Below are 24,020 nucleotides of genomic sequence, written 5' to 3'. Positions count from 1 at the left end.
CTGCCAGGCAAAAGACCCTCCGGGATTCTTTTCTGTTCGCCAAGAATCTAAGAACAAAGCTGATCTTCAGGGGTTTCCAGTGACTTAAGCTTTTGAAGGTTTGATTGTAATTAGCATAATGAGCTTTGACTTTTATTTTTGCGTGGATAGATGAAGGGGGTTGGGTGGGAGGGCAATAGGGAAAGCACAGCAAAATGACCCATTGATTCTTTTTAAAAAATAAAATAAACACTTCTAAGAAAGCTCTCCTTTTCCAGGCTGGACCAGCTGGAAGGTAAACATTTGTCTTCATGCTGTGCTAAGAAATCACATTTTCCATCTCCAGGATTTGGAGGGGGGAAGGGGGGAGTGTTACATTTCAATTGATTTATTAACAAGCTGGAGCCCGGGCGTAAAGGACCCCCTCTTCTGTGCAGAATGCAAAGACGTATCGTTTGGCTTTTGCAATACTTGCCTTGTTTTCAAAGGAAGGTCAGGTTCATGCCCATGCCTGCCTCTCAATAGTTAGCTCTGTTAAGCTGAGCAGGGGTGTGTGAGTGTGTTTATTCATAAGTGTCAGACGACTAGACCTGTCACTGCTAAGCAACTGTAACAACAAGAAAGGCTAAGGGAAAATCCTTTTCTTGGATTTACCCAAGCACGCCTCACCTGTTTGGCAAGCATATTTTTGATAATGAGAGAGAGCCTGTACTTATGAATTTGCATCTTACATTCTACTCTGTAAAGCAGATTAAACCACATGGATTATTTCTCAAAAGTGCTGGCAGCTTTTTTATATATATATCTTTCCCATTTTAAATTAAGACCTTTGTGGGGGGGACGTGGCTGATTTACAACAAACCCCACAAATATTGGTATTGCATCATATATGGTATAGAATAATAGATGTAAAGCTGTACTTTTTTGCTTCATGTTGCTGAATGTGCCTGTTGGACCAGCCACTGAGCAGAGCACAATGCTTACTGGGAGCCAGAAACATGTGCAAGACTTTCTTCCCACCGAAGCCTTCCGCTCTACCCCCTTCCCTTTGTTTCAGAGTCCTTAAAATATGGGCAATATCTGCTAAGAATACTTCTATGGGACTACTAGCAGTATGAAGTTTTCTTTCTATGAAAGATAAAGGTGTAAGAGTTGGGTTATAGGAATAGAACTTAGTGTGAGACAGCTAGATGTCATGCTGTGTGTATATGCATTGTGAATGGGACTACACAGAAACAGGGATGCCTAACCACTGCACTAGGCTTGGGTGTTCCTTTAAAGCTTCCTGTTACCATCCAAAATCAGCCTTCTATTCCCTTCCCTTCCTTTCTCTGTTACTCCATTGAGAAATTAATTGGGGTTCATTGGAGGCCTTTGGCATCTTTCAGACAACTATGTCCTTATATTAAGCCAGAGCAGTGAAGGGGATTTCAGAGTGTGTAATTCTGAAGTGAATTTTTTTTAAAAGTATCCCACTGAAGGACTATTTTGTAATAACGATGGAGCTCCAGACATTGTTGCGTGTGAAATACTTGATCTTGGATCAAAATGCCAGATGAAACCACCCGCTAGTTTTCTACAGATGTGGACTCTTGTTCTGAACTCCCCTCAGTTTTCCTCCCCTCCGAGGTTTGGTTTTCAGCCCCAGGAATGAAGCTCTTGACTCAAAGTCTTCTTGTGAAGCACCTGGGTGTCAGAGAAATGCTGACAACACTGCAAAAGCCAATCAAAGGACTTTTATTTTAGAGCTTCCCCCTTTATTGATGAGGAGTAGATGCTGGCACAGGCGAACTATAAACAAGCTTATATTTTTGTATAAGTGAAAAAAATCTGTAAACTGATAAACACGGGGGGGGGTTGGAAATCTTGGTTTAATCTGTTTTTTAGCACTGGGTAAAATTTTCTTGTAAGCTTTTTTGCCTGCCTTTCTTCTATTGTGCGTAGCCAGGCAAATTTGTCCGTAGCGGTAGTATTCCTAATTTAGTCCCAAGTGACCTCTGCAACCATGATTGGCAGGTTGCTGTCAAGGTAGGACTTGTGTCTGGATGGTGGGAAGGAGCAGAACAAATGCCAGTGGACAGCTCCCACTCCCTTGGGGAAGTGGGCTAAAAAGGTGAAAGAAATGCAATTACAGGAGGTTTTCCAGCACAGAAAGTTAATTAGCTACTTAAATAGCATTTAGTGCTGCTCACTCACTATGGGGGAAATGGACACACAGCAAAGATTAGTGGGAAGTGCTACCCCGTTCAGCTTGCTGGGTTGTAATGTTTCCATAAGCCCACCTTTAAAAAAAGTAGATAGGTGCATCTACTTAGTGTGTGTGTGTGTGGGGGGGGGATGTTGCTTAGCTCTGTTCACAGGCCCAGAATGGAAGCGATATCTATGGCCTTATTTTTACTTATATAAGCCTGCACTAATACCTTCATCACTTATGCACTTGTTTCCCTTTCATAATCTGTCTTCTCCTCTTCTAATCTAAATTTAGGTTGTAAATGGCTTTTTAAAAAGGACTTGTGTGTTGCTGATGTAGGTCTGTATAGCAGCATGGACACTGAAAGTGCTATCTTTTTTTAGTGTCCCAGACTTTGTCCAAAGAGCTTAGAGTGGCACATGTGATCTGTTCCCAACCAATCTTGTGAAGGTAATTTGGCTGAAAGACAGAGACTGATTCTGCATTGGCTTTTCCCTCCGTTGTTTAACAAACCAATGTTGGAACCAGTGCTCCCTCTAAGCTGTGGAGTCTTGTGAGCAAAAATTCTACTTTGTGAGCTACTGGATTAAAGTTGTTAGGGAGCGATTTTGCTGCTGCATTAGTTAGTTTGCTCTGGAGCTATCCTTCCTGAGCCAAGACAAAAATGTGTGAGCCAGAGGCTAAAAAACTGTGAGTTAGCTCACACTAACTCAGCTTAGAGGGAACACTGGTTGGAACAGAAAAGGTACAGCTCAAAACCACATTTAAATACCCCAGGGCAATGCCGTATTGACAGTAAGGTCACCCCTGAATGGCCATAAATCTATGCAGATGGTACCATAAAATCTGATGATCAAAGAAAGTGACAGCAGCATGCAATGCAGAGAGGAATTTCTGTTCCAATGTGAGTTTGGGAAAAGCCAATGCAGCCAATGCAGAATCGCCCAGTCAACATAACTCAGTAATCTTTGTGAATGAGCAGGGATTTGAACCTGGGTCTTCCTGAGTCCTAATTTGGCGTACTAAAGAGAAGAGAAGCCCTTGGAATTCAGTCAGTGTTGCCATTGGAGTAATTCAACTGTGGTTTCATGTGATTTATTGTGTAGCATTTACCCCTAGCACTTTAAAGTTGGTGCGTTTGACTGTTTCCTCCCTCATTTCAGTCTCTATATTCAAATTGTGAAAGTATTTGGCCCTACATTGCTGTTTTTTATTTATTTATTTGCTTTATTTATCATCTGCCTTTGTTTTTTTTCTTCTCATTAACATTTTATTGGTAGGATTAAAACAATAAAACGAATATAACAATAAAAATATACATAAAGGTCATAAGAACAGTTATACATTCAAACCAACACACTAATTACAAAAAAGTAAGCTTTAAAGAATGATACATTCTTCAATAAATCTTTGAACAAAGTGACTTATTTTAGCCTCAATTTGTAATTGATGCCTGTACTGTTTGTTGCTTTAGATACAACCAAGTGTCTTCTGCTCTCAAGAATATCTGTAGACATTCTTATGGGGACTCAGGACAGGTTACAGACTTATAAAACAATGCAGTAAGAACCAGTAAAATGCATACAAAAATGCAGTAACATGGGATTGCACAGTTTAATTATTAATGAAATAAAATAAATACAAGACATTCAATAAACCAGGTAATATGAGAGAACAGTATTAAGTAATCCATATATGGATTTAACGGGGACAATGCATTTTCACTCTTGGGTGCCCTACATCAGGTATACCACAGAGATATGGATTTGCAGGGCTTCGGGAGCTCATAATACAGTGAAAGTGTGGCATTTTGCTGTCTGGAAATTTCAGGTGGCATGAAATGTGGCAGCCAGGTTATAGATTGGTGTGTGCTATAAAGAGCATACCATGCTGGTCTTACTACACTGGCTGCCAGTTTATTTCTGGACACAATTCAAAGAGCTGATCCTTCATTTTACAGATCTTAAGGGGTTGGGAACAGAGTATTTGAAGGACGTTTTTCTTAAATATGAGTACGCCCACCATTTACAATCAAGACCTCAAGACCTGTGTTCCCACCTTCTGGAATGAGGAACCAGAGATGGGGCATGTAAAGTACTGGGTTCGAAGACGTTGATAGTGAAATCAGCTCATAGTTTATTGATTACGAAAAGAAGACAAGACCAACAGAGCCGGAGGCCTGCTTAAATCCCTAAACACCCCCCCCCGCACGCACACACACACACCCCACACACAACCCGTGATAGACTATTTACAGTGTACCAACACCCATAGGTCTAATCTAGGATCCGGGCTGGCCGATTGGTTCATTCCAGGATCCTAGCCAACTATTGTCTTTCTCGCAAAGCTTTGCAAGTTCGCATGACCACGTGCAAACCTGACTGTGTGTGCAGTCCGCGGTTGATACACAACAGGGCATTTCAGTGGGGGGCCTTTGGTGGAATGTCCTTCTCACAGAAGTTTGCCTGGCACCTAGTCTTTTATTCTCTACGTGCTGGATGGAAACATTTGCCTTGATCATCCTCAGTTCTGATGGTTCCAAGACCCTGAACCAGTCATCTTAGCCTTGTCAAAAAACACAGGAAAAGCCTTGGTTTCTACCCCCATGTCCCCGGAACATAGCTCCTTGGAGCCAGCACCTAAAAAGGCTGAGCATAAGCACAAGCCCCCAGAGAAGCCTCCCAAGTCAAATGCCTTTGACCCCCACCCACTCCTGCCCTAAGGACTCAGCTCCTTGCAAGTCAACTTTGGAGCTAGTCAAAGAAGCAGTCCCTATTCTGAGAATGCCCTCACCATTGAGACACTCACTGTACTCATCCCATTCTATTTGAGAAGGTGAAGTGCAGAACTTGGAACCTCCTATCCCTTGTCATCAACTGAATGTCACAGTCCACTGTTTGAATTCATCGTATCAATCAGGTGCAGTGGATTTTTGTCTTAAGTCATCATGATTGTCATACCAAGAGCTACAGTGTGACTACAGTGACCAGGGCTGTTCCCTTATTCTATTCCCTTATTATGTTCCCCTTGGTTCCAACCAAGCTGAAGAAGAAGAGATTGGATTTATACCCCGCCCTTAACTTGGAGTCTCAGAGCGGCTTAAAAACTCCTTTCCCTTCCCCTCCCCACAACAGACACCCTGTGAGGTAGGTGAGACTGAGAGAGCTCTGACGGAAACTGCTCTTTCAAGAACATCTGTGACAGAACTATGGCTTGTCCAAGGTCATCCAGCAGCTGCAAATGGAGGAGTGGGGAATAAAACCTAGTTCACCCAGATCAGAGTCCGCGCACTTAACCACTACACCAAACTGGCTCTCAAAAGCAGGCCATTACCCTCTAGATCAGGGGTGGACAAACTTGCTTAATGTAAGAGCCACGTAGAATAAACATCAGATGTTTGAGAGCCACAAGACATAAATATTACACACCTGTTCTTTATTGAAAAATATGCAAATTTGCTTTTTATTAACATTAAATGGGACTGCCAAAAATAAGCCCAGTCCTTTGGAGAATTGGCCATCAATCATGACAAACTTGCTTTTGAGGACAGAGACTGACTACACCTCTGAACCATCTTTCGATGATGCTATGCTAGAATTGTCTTTATACTCCCAGAGGAAGGATTTGTGCATCTGCAGTGATCATTTGGATGGCTTGATGCCTCAAAATTGATTTATTCTGTTCTCCCCCTAGGGCAATTGATCTGGTACTCAAAATTATGTATCTGGGGAACTTGGGTCTAATCACCTTTCCCATGATGGTTGGTCTATTGGAAGTCGTTACTGGACTTGGTTACACCCAACATTGGTGTCACCTTCTGCCAGGCATATTAAAAATCAATACAGAACCAAGCAGGAAGGATGGACATTTGTATTCCAGCATGCCACACCCAACTCTCTGGTTACTGACCACATTCAGGGCAAGAATAAAGGCAGTCAGCATCCAGCTCTGAGGGTGGAAAATGGAATAGGGTAAGCAGACAGATTTATGCATCCTCTGTCCTTGGATTCAGGACTGCCAGTGATCAGTGTATAATGGGCATGCTACATGCTCTTCTTATGTGATGACATCACACACTACTTGGAAGTGTTACCAGATGATGAGTGCAAACTGCAAAACTCCTGGCCCTTGAGGCATCAAAGCTGTCTAGATGCCAAATATCCTTGGTGAAACACTCAGCTGACTGTATAGCCCGCAGCCTTGCCACGGCTATTGCACTATATCTCTACTTCTGTCTTGAGATCAACTGCATTACCCCCAGGAAACGTGTGTCACAACTGAAGACCTGCCTTTTGAGGGCACAGATTTCTTTAGTGCCAGTATGATGAAGTGCTCCACAAAATGAGAAAGGATGCTTTATGGATAAGAATTTGGGGGTGATCCTACCAGCCTGAAGCCCAAATTTTTCTACAGGCCTTACTATCATGCCTTTAGAGACAGAGGCCAACAAGCTCCCCATTCCTCTTACCTGCCTGCTCACCAATCTCCTACCCAACAGAGGAGATTCCCTATCCCAAGGGGCAAGGCCAGATCCCGGTCGCCCAAACCCAATCAGCCCACTAGGCAAGGCTTTTGAGAATCATTAACAAAGGAACAAGACTCCCAATTCACTCGGCAAGACATCCGCCAAGATCAGTGGATACAATGTATTATGTCAAAAGGTTATGCCAAACAGTTCACCTGTCGTCTAACCCACTTACCCCGTCATCCAATCATCCCATCCCCAGGAATCTTGGAGGTCAACACACTCCTTAGCAAAAAAGCACCCAGGACAATGCCTTTAAAAGATCGGCGCTTGGGGCTGTACTCCAGGTACTTTATGGTCAAAAACAAAGGGGCATGGGGAGTGAGTCCCATCTCAAATTTCTCTTAATAAAGAAGTTCAAGATGTTATCAGTCTCTGATGTCCTTCCTCTGTTATGTCCAGGCGTATGGTTTTTAACACTGGATCTGCTCTTCCATTTAAAAATAAGTCCAGCTCACCAGAAATATCGCTTCCAATGCAGTTTCTGCCATTTTTTGTATACAGTCCTCCCCTTCACGTTAGCCAGAGCACCCAGAGTGTTTACCAAGGTGATAGCAGTGGTGGCAGTGTATCTACGGAGAATGGAGTGCAAAATTTATCCATACTTTGATGATTAGCCAGTTGTATCTGACCCCAAGTAAAAACTCCAAGCAAATGTACACCTTACTCTATAGGTACTCAAAGCATTGAACCTGCAGGTCGATGAAAAAAGTCCAAAATAGAACCCCCACAGAGGGTATTGTTCATAAGCACCATTCTGGACTCCAGCTTGGCCAGGGCCTTTCCTTCCCCAGGCAGAATCCTGGAAATCAGGCTGACAGTTCTCCATTGCTAAACTGTCATCCTAATTCAATGATTGCTAGGTCTGATGTCCTCTACCGTGTTGGTGGTGCCCTATGCAAGGCTGCACTTGCACCCCTTGCAGCTATGGTTCGTCAGGGTATTCAACTCCCTCCTCCACTGCCAATCCAAGGGGTTAATCATCCTAAAGCAGATGACACAATCCCTGCATTGGTGGACCTTAAGTGCCAACCTCTGCTTTCTCACAACAGATGTCTCCTTGTTAGGCTGGGGAACTTACATCAGGTGGCTGCTGATCAGTGGGGTATGGTCTGCTCAAGACAAAATCTCTCACACCAGTGCCTTTCAGGCAAAACAAAAAGTGCAGTGTGCTAGAGCTAAAAGCTATATACGGCAGCCTCTTGGCTCTTTGTGCCCATGTGTCAGGTAGGTGTATTCAGATAGCCCCAGACAACCTTGTGGCCATGTTTTACGTAAACAGGGCAACATGACATCCCTAACATGTTGTCACCTCGCCAGCCTAATCTGGGAGTGGAGCATTCTCAACCAGGCAACCATCCAAGCAGTGCACATAGCTGGCACAAGCAATCAACTAGCAGATTTCTTCGGTCATGTTCCTCAGCTGGGCTTCCCTATCCCCAATATTCCATCTTCAGGGAACACCTACATTAGACTTATTTGTTCCAGGACCCCCTTTGCTTTATGACCATGAAAATGGTGTTCCTTGTTGCCATTACATCAGGCAAAATATCAGGGAGCAGAGCCAGCAAACTCCGTGTGCTTCGACGTGACTCTCCTTTCCTTAAGATCTTCAACATCTCGTATGGTCCATGCTCCAGATGGAGGAGCTGTTCCTCAGTATTTTTTTTGTCTCCTGTAGCAGTAGCATTAACTTGGGAACTTTTCTGGGAGGTTTTTCTCTCAGGTTTAGTTTTTTGGATTGACTCTAGATACAGTTTTTACTTTATAGTGTAAATATTCATTATTGTTTCTTTTCTTGGCCTGGTAAATAGTTTTCTTCTCTCTAGTATGAATTCTTCCATTTGCCTCATCTGTACTTAAGTGTTTGGTTTGCAAAGACTTTAACCATTTGGGTTGCCTGTAACTTCAAGTACCTGTGAACACATGAAGCTGCCTTACACTGACTCAGACCCTTGGTCCATCAAAGTCAGTATTGTATACTCAGACGGGAAAGCAGCTCTGCAGGGTCTCAGGAAGAAATCTATCACATCACCTTCTGCCCAATCCTTTTAACTAGAGGTGCCGGGGATTGAACCTGGGGCCTTCTGTATGCCAAACAGGTACATTACCACTGAGCTGCAGCCCCTCTCCAAGCAAACTCAGGTTAAGTGGGAAAGTGGTTAAATTTAATTGTGGTTGACATTGGTGCTGTTCGAAAACTTTGCTACAGTTAAAGCATGGAATTTGATCTGGGAAAGGGAGGGAATGTGAGCCACTCTATTATATCTGTACTAGTTCAGAGTGCCTTCAGTACATAATTGCAGAAGGCTTGTTTATGCTACTTGAGAGATTCTGCCCATCTCAGGGCTAGGTTTTAGGTTGTTACCCTGAATCTGCGTCACAATCTTCTATATTTATTAATGTGCTCGTTACGGTCTAGAGGTTATCCCCAAATTGACTAAATTACTAGAGTAACCAGTACAATTCTTGAAGAATGTAACCCAGGACCAGACAACCATTTTTGCCAGACAACCATTTCCGGGGGGGATGCAATGTTTATAGGGTTGTCAGCCCCCCCCCCGGTAGAGGTGGGGGTTCCCTGCTGTCAGGCCCTGCCCCCAGCTGCCAATCAACTGGCCAGCAAGGGGACTTACCAGTAGAAAGAAGAAGGCCTAGGCCATGTTACCAGCATCACACTGGAAGTGGCATGGAAGTCACATCACACCAGCAACTTCTGGGTAATGCTCTGGTATTTGGGCAAAAACTGTGGTAGAAGCTAGTTTTACCATAGAGTTGTTGCCCAAATACCAGAACATTGCCTGGAAGTCACTGCATGATGATGTCACTTCCTGCACAAAGCCGGTGACTAGGCCTAGGCTCCCCATCCCCCACCAGTTGCCAGGAGGGACCTGGCAACCTTAGATGTTTACCTGTGAAGATGCAGGTTTGCCAGCAGACAAAATGGGGGAGGGAGACGAGGATTGTATTTGGAGACACTCCTGAAGCAAGCAAAACCCTATCTGTGTCGTCAGCAACTCAGGGATTTGTCTCTGACTTAGCTGCAGACCATAGAAATGGTGTGTGTGTGTGTGAGAGAGAGAGAGACTTGCATAAGCCATGCCGGTTGCCTTCTTCCCCAATGCTGCCCCAGCAGTCGTGCCACTGCTCCAAGCAAAATGGTGTCAAGCAAAATGGTCTGGTGTCCTGCTGTCAGCACTTGTGCAAGAGCTGCCTACCCCTGATTGAAATACTAGGGATATTCAGAACTGAAGAAAACCAGAGTTTGAATTGGGAGAGGTTTAAGATGAAGTAAGCTTGCAGCTGAAAATATTAGTAATAAAGTTTAATCATATTATTAATAATGCATAGTTATAGGATGGGGGAGACTTGTCTTGGCAGTAGTATGTGCGAAAAGGATCTAGGGGTCTTAGTGGACCATACACTGAACATGAGTCAGCAGTGTGATGCGGTAGCTAAAAAGGCAAATGCAATTTTGGGCTGTATCAACAGAAGTATAGTGTCCAGATCACGTGAAGTGATGGTACCACTTTACTCTGCTCTGGTTAGACCTCACCTAGAGAATTGTGTTCAGTTATGGGCACCACAATTTAAGAAGGATATAGATGAGCTGGAACGTGTCCGGAGGAGGGCAACAAAGATGGTGAGGGGTCTGGAGACCAAGTCATATGAGGAAAGGTTGAAGGAGCTGGGTATGTTTAACCTGGAGAGGAGACGACTGAGAGGTGATAATATAACCATCTTCAAGTACTTGAAGGGCTGTCATCTAGAGGATGGTATGGAGTTTTTTATGTTGCCCCAGAAGGTCGGACCAGAACCAATGGGTTGAAATTAAATCAGAAGAGTTCTTGGCTAAACATTAGGAAGAACTTTCTGACAGAGCAGTTCCTCAGTGGAACAGGCTTTCTCAGGAGGTGGTGTGCTTTCCTTATTTGGAGGTTTTCAGATAGAGGCTCGATGGCCATCTGACAGCAATGCTGATTCCGTAAACTTAGGCAGATCATGAGAGGGAGGGCAGGAAGGGTTGCCTCAGTGCTTCGTTCTTGTGGCCCTTTCTTACACGCCCAGGGACATGCTGATCGCCATGTTGGGGTCAGGAAGCAATTGTTTTCCAGGCCAGTTTGGCTGGAGATCCTGGAGGTTTTTTGTTATCTTCTGGGAGTGGAACAGCAGTCACTGAGGGTGTAGGGGGAAGGTGTTTGTGAATTTCCTACAATGTGCAGAGGGTTGGACTAGATGACCCTGGAGGTCCCTTCCAACTCTATGATTCCTTTCTTCACTGGTTGAGCTGCTGTTGGTCCCCAAATACCTATGAATGTTTTAATGCCTGCTTTGGTCAATTGTACTGTCTTTAAGGTTATGTTTTTGGTAGTGGTAAAACTTGATACAGTGGAGTGGCAGGAGGAGTTTATGACTGTGTTGGGAAGAAAATGGACCGGCAAGAGATCTTCCTGTGGAACAGAGAACCAAAAAGTCTGGGGATTACTTCAGCAAATCTTGAGGCACATTGGGAGGTGCAAAAACAAGGAGCAAGAACAAATCTGGATCTGATTGGCACAAACCACTTTTTCCAATTTGCATTTATTTAAGTTTTGAAGTTGACTGGGGAGTAGAGGGCTCTGTCTGCACTGTGTGAGAGTGTGTGAGCTCACATGCAAAGACTAGGTTCAAGCTGTATTGCTGAACTTGGTCTTTCTGCTTAGGGTTGCGTTGACAATGTAGCCCCTCATTCTGGATATCCAGGGAATGTGCATTGGAATGCTAGACTACTAGTGAATGCTAAAAATAAGGCTGTTCCAGTAGCCTAGAGTGGCTCCAGTTTCAGGGGCCATGTTGTCGGGGTAGGAAAGCAGACTGATGGGATGTCCTGCACAGGCATGCTGAGTGTGTGATTTCTTCAGCATTCAGTGCCTACATTGTTCAGTAAGCGGATTAGAAAACACTGCATAAAGTGGCTTTTCAGGGGGCTGCTTTTATACCTGCTTTTTGCCTTGTTTTGCAAACCATGATTTCACAGTAGAGCTCATTCAGGCTGTTCAAATGGATTGGCCTTTTCAAGATCCCAGAGGTCACAGTTTCAGATTCACTTATTTCCCAGAGCACTGCTGCTTTCTTTCTTTCTTTCTTTTTTTGGGGGGGTCGGGTAGAGGGAAGGTGGTGTTTTTAGGGGCCGGGGGGGGGGGGTGGTTTCTGCAGTCCAAACTCTGGGCCTTGAGTGACATCTCCTGAGCCTTGTTGCTCAATGAGCCAAAAACCTTTGTCTGGCTTAGTCTGCCTTGTAATTTTGGTTTGCGTGGCAGTGCTGCTTGCTAGCCTTTCCAGTATACAAATGTGATATTACCAGAGAAAAAGCTTTTGTGTGGAAGCATATTTAAATTCGCACAGTAAAGGTCTTGCCTGATAGGGAGCCTGAAGGAAATCTGTCCCTGTATGGGAAGAGCTTCTTTAATACTGAAAATAATTGTGCTGCATGGCTAGGATGTATTTTTAATTTGCATGTATCTAAATTTGAGATCTGCTGGGAAGTAGATGGCTTGTCTGTATTGTGCATGTATATATGCAGATGCTGAATATGAGGTTTTATTTATGAATTATGAGAGAGGAATATAACCAGCACAATCTTTTTCCTCTTGTCTCCCCTTCAGAGTAATCAGAGTTGCTCCAGCATCATCTTTGGTTGTAATGCCCAAAATGTTTTCGTTTCCCACCTGAGCTACTCTGGCCAGCACATGGGGTCTGGCCGTAGAGCCATTTTCTGCCACTACTCCAGCAACAGAGCAGCCAGTCATTCTGTCCAGAGATAACTGTTAACTGTTGACGTTTATTCATATGATGCAAAGTTGTTTCAGATGGTGTTTCTAATAGAGAATGTCTAGGGGGATAATAACCTAAATTTATGCTCATGTACCTGCGGTGATGATCCTCCTTCAGTTTTGCTTTTCAAAATGCCTCCGTGACACTAAAGATAATAGAAGCTTTCCTTGGACTGGAGGGCCTTTGGCTCTGTAGTACAGCATATGCTGTGAATGCAGAAGGTCCCAGGTTCAATCCCCGGCACCTACAGGGTTTGAGATGGCAATGCTGGGAAGGACCTTTTTCTGACATCTTGGAAAGCCACTACAATTTAGAGTAGACTGTACTGGATTGGAAAAATCTAACTCGTACAGGGCAGCTTCACGTATTCCTTGCCATGGCAACCATGTGAACAGTTGATATGAAACAGCAATTCTGAAGTACAGAGTGCATTGCATTGCACTCTGTATGAAAGAGGCTGTCGTTTTAGTTTCACAAATGGGGAGTTGTGGCAGAGGCCACCCAAAGAGGCTGTGGTGGAAATGAAACTTCTGCTCTTACTTTCCTAGGCCTGTTCCCCATTCACAGCACAGGGATTGGGTGGCTTTCAGCTGCCTCCATTTCTGTCAGTTGCAGTTTGCCAGTATTAATTTTGTCCCATATTTGCTGTAGGCATTCCAGTACTGTCTTGGACCCCACTGAACATAGATATGAAAGGGGGGGATTTTTAGTAATGTGTGTCACCTCCTTTTTAAGGCTGACAGAAAATAGGTGAGAGGTGGATCATGAATAGCTCCTTTGAAGAAGGGAGCAGTGACTCACAAAAGCTCATACCCTGTTACATTTTTTTTTAGTCTTTAAGATGCTACTGGATTCTTGCTCTTTTCTACTGCTACAGACAAACATGGCTACCTGTCTTGATCTAGCTCCTTTGTGGAGTTAGGATTACTGAGCTGTAAACTATGCACTTTCGTGTTGTGGTTAGTGTCAGATTAGGATCTGGGAAATCGAGATTCAGATCTTCCCTATAGTGTGATGCTCACCAGGTGACCTTGAGCGAGTCTCTTTATCTCTCACACACACTGTCCCTGTGTCTCTCTCAGCCCAACCTATCTCATAGGTTGGGCTGTGAGAATAAATTGGGGAAGGGAAGGCCATGTATACAGCCCTGAGCTTCTGGATGGAGGGATGGAATGGGAATGCATTAGGCAAAATGCAGTACTTTAACTGTGTTTGTGTATACCTTACAGTTTGAGGAAGGCTGCAACTACTGACTTAAGTAAAACTTAACTAAAGGAATCTTGTCTTTTTAAAAGTTTAATTGATATTCACTGTGAATAATTCACAGCTTGTTCTGTTTCCAGGCAGCTCAGACCACTTATTGGCACATAAGCTTTTTGCAATAAGCTGAACAGAGTGACTTGCCCAGGGCCACAAAGTGGCTTCCAGGTTTCCCACCTCAAAATCTGACCCTCTGGCTACTATACCATTCTGGCTTTTGTGTTTAGTAACTTTCAAATAATGATTCCTGAATGTCCCTACTTTCTCCGTCTTGTGCCCCTCTTGTTGGATGCAGGGAACCATGCAAAAGTCACATGATTCACTCAACAAGCTCCAGTTCAAGCCTTGATCCCAACTGCCAGTTCCAGGAGAACAATGGGCAAGTGCAGAACTCCAGATGGGACGAGCAGCAGAAGGTTTTTGCCTTGGAACAGATCTGTGGCGTTTTCAGAGTTGACCTGGGACAGATGAGGTCTCTTCGCCTTTTTTTCAGGTAAAAACAAACAGAATTTTCGTGTCGCTGTTGCCCTTGGTGAGTGATGATATAGGATGGAACGCTGGAATGAGTTGCCATTATTTGGTGTTCTGTAGATGGAAACCTGCCTAGGTGGTTCTAACAGTATCTGCTGCTGTTCTTTGTGGGTGGCCCAGGGCCAGGCCCGTAGCCTGCGTGGGGCCCACGGGGCCTGGCCCCCCCGCTGGGTTTGCGGGCCCCCTCCCCATCCTCTGCTCCCCCCTCTCGCACAGAAAGAACACGCCATCCGATGGTTGCAGAGCGAAACATCTTCTCGGACGGCTTCGCGCGACTTCCCTCCCTCGCGCTAAGGCCTCCCACTCCTGTCCATCTGCCAGGGCTTCGGCACACAGGGAGGGCAGCGCGCCTGGAAGGCAAGGAGCGGGAAGGGTCGGCGGTGCTCCGACTCGCCGGGGGGAGGGAGGGGGAGGTCGGGGCTGCTGACCACCCGCCGAAGGGGACGGGTGGCGGAGGGCCTGAACCTGAAGGTCCCCGTCCCCCCGGCGGCGCCTGCTGTGGGCGAGGTCCCGGGACGGGCTCCGCAGGGCACGAAGTTTCCCACCGGCCGGAGGACGGGCTAAGGGTGGCAAAGCCGGGGGGCGCGGCGCGCTGGCACTGGCCTGCCCCGGCCACCGGCGGCAGCAGCCCCGGCCAGACACAGGATCCTGCGGCACGGAGCGGCCTCCCCGCCAAAGCCCGGGAACGGCTCCAGGCAGCCCCCAGAGCCTCCTCCCTCCCTGTCCACTCGGGTTCACCCGCTCAGCCTTCTCGTCGTCTGAGGGCCTCCGGGCAGCGTCCCAGCCCCTTCGAACTGGGGAAGGGAGGAAGGAGGCCAGGCGCTGGAGAGGGAGGAGAATCCCCCGCAGGGCCCATTTTGCCGCCCGAGAGTTTACCCCCCCTCCGCTGCTGCCGCCGCCTCTGTGCTTAGACTTCTCGGCATTGCTGCAGGCTCAGCGCAACCGCTGTACGTGCTTTCCAACAAGGCGCAGCAAGTGATGTGCATGTGGCGTGCGCGCGCTTTGCGCGCGCGCGCACACACACTTCGGCCCCTCCACTTTCTCCAGGGCCCCCCTGCTAGAAAAGTCCTAGCTATGGGCCTGCCCAGGGCTCCTCAACTTGGCCCTGTCTGACAACAGCCTGCAGTTCCTTTGTGCATTTGAAACTGAACCAAGAATGACTGTCTTCTTTTGTGAAGGAATTTTACGGAGCCTGCAAAGAGTAGCTGGGAAATTGGCCAGATTCTATGCTAAACAGGTTGCAGCAATTTTGTGCAGCCCAGATACATACAAATATGTATGCACAAGTGGAGACATGAGAGAAAATTGTGGGAGCAGCTATCCCATTTCCACCACCTCTGCTTCTTCCCTTCTCCCCCTACTTCTCTCACACTGTTTCTCCTTCCTGCCACCCCTTTTCTTACTCTCTCTCTCTCCCCCCTCCATGTCTGTCACTTCCTTTCTGCCCCCAACCCCATCACTCTTTCTGCCCCTGTCACTCTCCCAGGCTCCCACCTATTTCCCCCCCACAGAACAGCAGTGGCAGCAGCTGCTCTCCAGAAATCACAATGGATTGCCCAAATAGAGAGATCAGTTACTCTTAGGGTTGCCAGCTCCATGTTGGGAAATTCCGGGAGATTTGGGGTTGGAGCCTTGGGAGAGTGAGGTTTGAGCTTGGAAGTGACCTCAGCAGGGATAATAACATAAGCTCCACCCTTCAAAGCAGCCATTCTCTCTAGGAAAACTGATCTCTGTCATCTGGGGATCAAGTGTAATTCTAGGAGATCTCCAGCCTTCACCTGGAGGTTGGCAACATTAGTTCTCTGGAGGAAATGACTGCTTTGGAGGGTGGAGTCTATGACATCATATCTGTCTAAGGTCCCTCCCCGCCTCAATTCCCATTGTCCCAAGGCTCCACCCCTCGAGTATCCAGGAATTTCCCAACCTAGAGCTGGCATCCCTATCTCCTTCAAACCCAACAGCTAACCTACCTTTATCTGCCCCTCTGTCTTCAGCTTTCCGTCTACTTTCCCCCTGCAGCTTCTACTGAGGAAAACTATGGTCTTTCTCCACAGTGAGGACTAAAGCAGTTTACATTATTCTCTCCTTTTTATCTACACAACAACCTTATGAGGTAGGTTAGGCTGAAAGTATGTGACTGGTCCAAAATCACCCAGTGAGCTTCCACAAGATGGGGATCTAAACCTGGGTCTCGCAAACCCTACTCTGAAGCTCTGACCATTATACTATACTGACTTTCATAGGGAAGCTGCTGTTGAACAGTAGCAAGCAGCCAGGGGTAGTTGAATCATGATCATAAGAATGTAAGAGAAGCCAATGTTAGATCAGGCCAGTGGCCCGTCCAGTCCAACACAGTGGCCAAAAATACCGGGTGCCATCAGGAGGTCCAGCAGTGGGGCAAGTCAGGTGGTCTCAAGTCACCCAGAGAGTGCTGCTAGACCGAGGCTTGCCAGCCTCTAGGTGGGACCTGGAGTATCGCCAGAATGACAACTGAACTCCAGACAACAGAGATCTGTCCCCCTGGAGAAAATGGGTAGACTCTGTGGCATTATATTCAGCTGAGGCCTCTCCTCTCCCCAAACTGCATTCCCCAGACTTCACCACAGAATCTCCAGGAATTTCCCAACCTGGAGCAGGCAATCCTAGTCCCAGGAAAGCAGCTGCTTTCCAGAAATCACAACGGATTGCCCAAATACAGAGATCAGTTCCTCTTAGGGTTGCCAGCTCCATGTATGTATGTGTGTATTGGGCCACACAGAATCCCTGCAACTTGCTTAGCATTTGGCTCCCTGAAGCTGCATCTACACATTGCCCTAGCAAATATGGGTTACTTTACTAAAGTAACATAATCGCAGCCTAAGTATTCTTCTCTCCCTGTAATACCAGGACCCTAAACAAAAATTCTGAAGAAAAAAATTCTAAGTTAGGAAATTTATGTAGCTGTCACCCTTTTACTGTTCTCCTGTGAAGCTGCGCAGATGAGCAAACTAGCTATGGCTGTGGGTCATATGAGGCTGGGTAGGGGCTGCCTGTCCATATTCCCCCGGTGGGACCAGATCAGTGGATGGTAGACAAAGTAACAGTTCAACAGTGTTTCTTTCTGCCTATCCACCCCATTCCCAACCACCTGGTGCATGACCGCACCCTCTCCATCAGGTTGGGCTGACTGACTTTGTCAGTATAGTAGGACTTGCTCCCATAGATGACCAGGGCTGGCCTCTCGCCCTGCACTGGATGATGCTTCCTTGTTCTGGTCACCAGGTTCTTGACACCAACACATGGGGTTCTGTTATGCTGCTCCTGTCTGCTAAGTATGTTGCATCCCACCAGTGGGGCAGCCTCTTGTGCTGATGACATGTACCTTTTGCCAATGACACGTACCACCCTTTGAGAATCTGGGTTACGTCCTACTGCTCTGCTTGGCAGTTATGTGATCTGGCTACATCACAGCTTCTCTTAGAAAACTCTGGAGTCCTGGGAAACCTAGGCATATTATGAGTCCAAAATCAACAACCCACTACTTTTTGTAGACTGAGCTGTTCAAACCCACAAATAGCAGGTGAAGGTTAGCCTTTTTTGTATATGGTAGAAGCATACAGACAACAATTTTTGATGTTACTGTTCTGAGGTTTGTGTCTTAACTAAACTTTTGAGGCACATCTCTCAAGAGGTTGATTTCTGTTCTTGAATCCCCATGGCAAGGCACCTTTCCCAATAATGTTCCCTTAAAACCAAGTTTGTCTCAGCACAGATAAATATCAGCATCAAAACAAATTCTCTCTGCACCTAGTCATGCCAAGTGGTTTCTGTAGCTAGAGAACTCATTTGCAGGATCCATAAGGTTGCATTCTGATAATAAGTTAGTCTCTTTCAAACTGTTATATACCAATACTTCTGACTGTCCTGAGCACTTTGGAAGTTTTGCATTTTCCCCTTGATCCTGTTAAACATATTGTATAAGTTAAGGGAACTGTGTATGTGAACACAACTGCAGTTTGTGTTGTGATGACACCTGCTCATTAGGAGAAAGCTTCCTTAAAGTCTTCCTAAATATTTTACTGTTGTATGTGGTGCTACTTCAAACACATTATACCATCCGCTAGTTAAGGTAAATATTGGGCAACACAGGTAAGTGACCATTACCCAACCAGCATGCTGGTCATGTTCCTTCTTGGCCTGTGGGAGGAGCTCTTTGCCTTCCTCCCCTTGCTTGAGGCTCCCCCCCCCCTTTTACATCTTAATATGTATGTTATAGCTCCTTCAGTTAATTGCTGCTTTGCCCATCATCCGCTTTCCCTTTTTATTTTGGATTCCAGGATATTTGACTGTTGAGTGTATAATCCCTGCTCCCCCCAATCTGTGACACATAAACAAGAAGGAAGCTTTTATGTTCTGTAACATTTAGATCCTTTACAAACTACAGGGGGGAACAAAAAGTCTCTTCCTCACTTCAGAACTTAGTTCTTAGAACCTCTGTATCAGCATAGATCCACCTGATACTCTTTTTGATTGTATGATATCTAGTGTGCCAGGGCTCTGGATGATTATGGTAAATAACCTAATAGATGCTACCAGATGTAGGTAAAGCTCTTCTTTAGGTGCAGGTGGGGAGCTCATAGTGTGCTCTGATGTGAGCCCATTGCAAGCACCAAGTGGGCCATGAAAACTCATAATCAGAGCAATGTGCACTCTGGGGGAGGGTTTTTTTTTTAAAGCAACTCCTTCACTCAGAGGAAAACTGCAAAACACATGTGCTTAGAATATATTATGTGAATCATCAGATCTTGATTTGCACCATTTGTTTTGATTGCCGTTTAAAGGTTGTTCTTTTTCCAAAGTAACTTAGAATTTGTCATCAAGGACTGAAATGGCAAGGGGGAAGAGCTTTGTTCAAAAAGACTGTAGAGCAATTTGTGGAAGGGCCAGGAAGAGATGAGAGAAAACAGGGTTATTTGCAAGGCACAGACTTTTTCTTTTCTGTGACTCCTGCAAGGCCTAACTAGATCACTTTGCCTGCTGAAGTTGATAAATATTTTACTGCATTGCTTATGAAGAAGGCTGAAAATGTCACAATTCAGCCTTGTATTTTGTACCTAAAGACTAGCAACTGTTTGTGCCTCTTCTATGGTAGAGACTGTTCTACCCCTATATATTCTGGATAGTGAGTTTTGCTCTTGACTGTGCACTTCCCACCTTCTTTTTTCCTCCAACTTTAGTGATGAGGCATGCACCAGTGGGCAGTTGGTTGTTGCTAGCCGAGAGAGCCAGTATAAGATCTTCCACTTTCACCATGGTGGCCTGGATAAACTATCAGAAGTATTTCAGCAATGGAAGTATTGCACAGAGACCCATCTCAAAGATCAGGTAAGCTGCAAAGTCCAACAGCCCCCCCCCCCCCCGTAAGCCCTGTGCATTGTGTATGTCTTTCTAGCTGGGGATGAAATGGAATGAAATTAGAGCAACAAGCCTCATTTCTGATGATGATCACCCTGGCTTCCAAACATTGGTGTGCTTGCCTTGGCTCCCTCTTGTGAACTGAGGAAAACTGAGAACTGCTTTATAGCCTTATACAGCTGGATGGAAACAGAGACAGACAATACACTCATTTAATCCCAAGGTGGAGTTTAAAAGGAGCAAGTTTACATAGGGTAGGGTAGGGCAGCATAAGCATAAACGCACCGGCAGGGAGAAGCTACATTCAATGAAACAGAGAGTTTGTAGCCAAGCAGGAGTTTCAAATGTGGAATGCAGCTGGATCTTTACTGGCATTTATAACCACCTTGGTTGATAAGATTTGGGCTTGGCTTCATGTCCTTCACTTGTTTATCCTCTTAACCTTCCTGAAAAGTAAGTCACATTGATTCTTATAGATGTGGAACCAGCAGTGCCAAGAGAGTTTATTCTGTGATGCAGTCAAGGGTTTGTTCTGTGTGTCCAGTTGGCCTGTACTCGGGGAGGAATTTAACTCCCCCCCCCCCCACTCATCACTATCACTGTCTTACTGTCCTTAGTGCCTCTGTGATTGGGGTCCTCCTGAAGAAAAGGACTGCTTATTTTATGATTCTTCCGTATTCAAATGATATTTTGACACTTATTGCTGTGACTTGCTTCATTCTGCACAAAAGACCTTACCAGAGCCTTAATTATATGTTTAAAGATACAAGAGATGCTTGTTAGAAACAGTGATTTCTAAATTCCCTTCCTTCCCACCAAGTGCCTCCTTTGCTTTTTCCCCTGCTGCTTTCCCCTCATTATAGTACCATGGGGGCTTAAATTTGTGTTGAGCAACCTTTTGATTTTTAAATTAAATGTCAGCCATGCTTTTCACCCTGGAATGGCAAGCGCCCTTGCAGAGAGCCTGGCACTGCCACTTCCCTGTCTTCCTTCACAGCAATTCTTTTGTACGTGGCCAATCAGATGTAATTTATTGCATGCATTCCCAGGCAGACCAGAGATACTGCGACAAGCTGGGTTAATTCTGGCCCTGGGTAGGGGAGGGTGGGAAAGGCAGGCAAACTTAATGAAGCAGTTCTGTTACATTTGCCGGCTTTGGCCAGAAGCCTGCCCCCAAATTCCAAGGGTTGGTGGTTCTCCCAGGACCTTCCCAAGACCAGGTCTTCCATATTGTACTATGGGAGGCTAAATCCAGCAGTCGGAGTAAGGGATGCGGCAGTCAAGGCTCTGCAGCTGCTGCACTGGTCCTTTCTCTTCTCATCTCCCAATTAGCAGCTCACTGATGTGAAGACCTGCATGCAGTTCTCAATCCGCCGTCCCAAGCTACCCTCCTCGGAGACCCATCCCGAGGAGAATGCCTACAAGCGCCTAGATGTCTCTGCTTGGCTCAGTCATCTGAATGAAACTGGACAGGTGGAGGAAGAGTACAAGCTGAGGAAGGTGAGGGGGAAGCAGCTATCATACAGTTTCCCTGCTTGTTGTTCCAGTGGAGAAAATGTCTCTAGGTGGAATTTTTCTTTGTCAAAAGCCCTTGCATATGTAATAGAGTGTGGTGCCTGATGTTTGCAATGAATGAGGAACCATTTATTGGGCTAAATGCAGAACAATGCAGCATCTTTCTCAGTCCAGTGGTTTTTCTGAACTCCTGCTACATTGTCTTTTTGCTTCTGGGGAGAGTAGATACTTCTAGAGAGGGCTTGTGCAATATGGCAGGGACAGGCCTAAAGAAATGGAATCCAGTGGCACCTTCAAGACTAGTGCAATTTATTCCAGCACAAGCTTTTGTTGGTCTTTAAGGTGCCGCCAGACTAACACAGCTACCCATCTTGAATTAAAGTTTTTTAAAAAGCAATCGAGACTCCCTGGCTTAAAATAATTAAGAGCTGGGGGTAGAGTGAAGGAATGTCTATTTAGGAGGTAGGCCTGAGTCCAAGTGTACAGTTTCCAAGGTCGGGGATTAGGCTGTGACGTGAGAATGATGCATTAATTGTACTGGCCCTCCAGGGGTGTTATTGACATTGAAATGAGTTTGATTTGTGTCTCCTCTGGGAAGGGGAGAGCCACCACTTTCCCTTTAAATGGGTGCAGATTGTGGGTTTCTGAATCAAGGCATCACTTGTCAGGAGAGAGCAAAAGGAGTTCCATTTCAGAGACTGAGATTCCCCCCCCCACACACACACATTTTCAACTTCTCTTCCCCATCTCACCCACAGGCTATTTTCTTTGGAGGCATCGATGTCTCCATCCGTGGTGAAGTCTGGCCCTTCCTGCTGCACTACTATAGTTTTGAATCCACTTCAGAGGAGAGGGAGGCTCTGCGGGCGAGGAAGAGAGAAGAATACTTTGAGATCCAACAGAAAAGGTAATAAAGGGTACTGGTGGCTCCTGTTCCCATCTTTCAAAGTCTTTATATGTTTTTAATGGCTCTTAAAGTGGCAGTGCATAGAAATTGCATTGAAATTTGCCAGTCCACCTGCCCATCTTTTCTCCACATCATCTCCCATTTGGAAGCTTCCCTTGCAGCAGTGGTGGTGAGAAGGCAACTATTTCTCTGGAGTAATGAGAGCAGCTCTGCCTTTCACTGCTGCTGTGATATCAGCCCAGATCCACCATTAGTAACTTGATAACTGTACAAATGTAATGGAGGATGAGAAAAGCATCGCTACAGGGAGATAAGCTTGTTTTGCTCCATTTTCCTAATTCCTTCTTGCAGCTGTTTCCTCTAATTCCATGTAAATCAGTGGAGTGGTGCAGTTGAGGAAACCAGATCAGAAACAGATTTGGGCATAGTCCATTTTATTGTTGTTGTTATTGTTCAGTCGCACAGTCGACTCCGTCTCTTCGCGACCCCATGGACCAGATCACGCCAGGCCCTCTTGTCTTCCGCCATCCTTTGAAGTTTGCTCAATTTCATGTTCGTTGGATCGGTGACACTGTCTAACCATCTCATCCTTTGCCGTCCCCATCTTCTTTGACCTTCAATCTTTCCCATTTTACTCCAGGGGAAATATTCTTTTCTTAAACAAGCAGACATGAACCCAGCCTTTCACATTTTTTAAAGAAAGAAACCCCTATTAAAGTAAATTCCAAACATGTTTTAGTGTTGGGGAAGGAGGTGCAGAGGAAAGTGGTTCTTTCATAGGGACTAGCCAGTAGATGCTTACAATAGTTTTACACCAAATTGTAAATCATGCCTGTCTTCACGCTGATTGGATCTTATTTAGATCTTTCCAGGATAGAGCATTAAGTGCTATGAGAATGTGCAAAGCTCTTTTGGCTAGAGGCCATAGCTGGACACACCCAATGATCAGATGCAGGGGTCTTTTTGTAGAAAAAGAGCTGCAGGAGCTTATTAGCATAACTCATTAGCATATGCCACATCCCCTGACATCACCGGAAGTGTGTCAGAAGGCCACACCCCCTGACATCACCGGAAGTGTGTCAGAAGGCCACACCCCCTGACATCACCGGAAGTGTGTCAGAAGGCCACACCCCCTGACATCACCGGAAGTGTGTCAGAAGGCCACACCCCCTGACATCACCGGAAGTGTGTCAGAAGGCCACACCCCCTGACATAAGCCTTCTGGAGGGGTCCCCATTTGGAAGAAAAGCAGGGTTATCAATATGCACAGATAGACAGAGAGAGAGAGGAAGAGACAAGGGATTGTTCTTTGCAGTAAAAGCCAGAACCCTCCTTTAAATAAAATCTAGCTCTGAGCCTTTGGCCTAAGACAACTGCAGATCTGCTTTCCCGATATCAGTGTCAGTAGCAACAAATCAAACATTTGGTACCCAGATATGTAGAAGCTATGATATAGCTGACTGATATTGCCTCTTTATTTCTGGCACCACAGTCAAAGGATAGATTTAAGTAGGATCAACTTTTGTGCAGCATTTCTAGGCTAGATGTTACAACAGAAAGATTAGAAGAGCACAGCAGATCTGATAGTTCTGAATAGATTACTGGGCAGGCCACAGGAGAATTTAAAATCTGGAATACCCAGGTTCAAATCCCCACTCAGGCCATAGAAGCTTGCTGGGTGACCTTGGGCCTGTTACACTCTCTCAGCCTAACCTATCTCACAGGATTTCTGTGAGAATAAAATGGGGGAAGGAGAATGATGTAAGCTACTTTGGGTCCCCATTGAGGAGAAAAGTAGGGTATAAATGAATTAAGTAAATTAATAATAAATATAACAAAAATAAGCCCCTGGGGTCCCTACTGGGGGGAAGAGAACAGATGTTTATAATCAATATATACTAATT

General features: G+C 45.5%; 1 protein-coding gene across 2 annotated transcripts in view; it reads left to right on the top strand.

Annotated features, from left to right (window-relative positions):
* Positions 1-24,020, top strand: part of TBC1D16 (TBC1 domain family member 16) — an 80,273-nt gene that overhangs the window by 48,144 nt on the left and 8,109 nt on the right. For both annotated transcript variants that reach the window (XM_015422470.1, XM_015422469.1), the window contains exons 5-8: positions 14,065-14,262; positions 19,517-19,664; positions 21,030-21,194; positions 21,968-22,116. In XM_015422470.1, coding sequence (XP_015277956.1) covers positions 14,065-14,262; positions 19,517-19,664; positions 21,030-21,194; positions 21,968-22,116 — 660 coding nt within the window. The remainder of the gene's footprint in view (positions 1-14,064; positions 14,263-19,516; positions 19,665-21,029; positions 21,195-21,967; positions 22,117-24,020) is intronic.

This window comes from Gekko japonicus, unplaced genomic scaffold (genome assembly GCF_001447785.1).
Source record: "Gekko japonicus isolate JY-2015 unplaced genomic scaffold, Gekko_japonicus_V1.1 scaffold1222, whole genome shotgun sequence".
Classification (NCBI taxonomy): Eukaryota; Metazoa; Chordata; class Lepidosauria; order Squamata; family Gekkonidae; genus Gekko; species Gekko japonicus.
The sequence above is the reverse complement of the archived record's forward strand: the minus strand, read 5'-3'. Positions and strand labels throughout refer to the sequence as shown.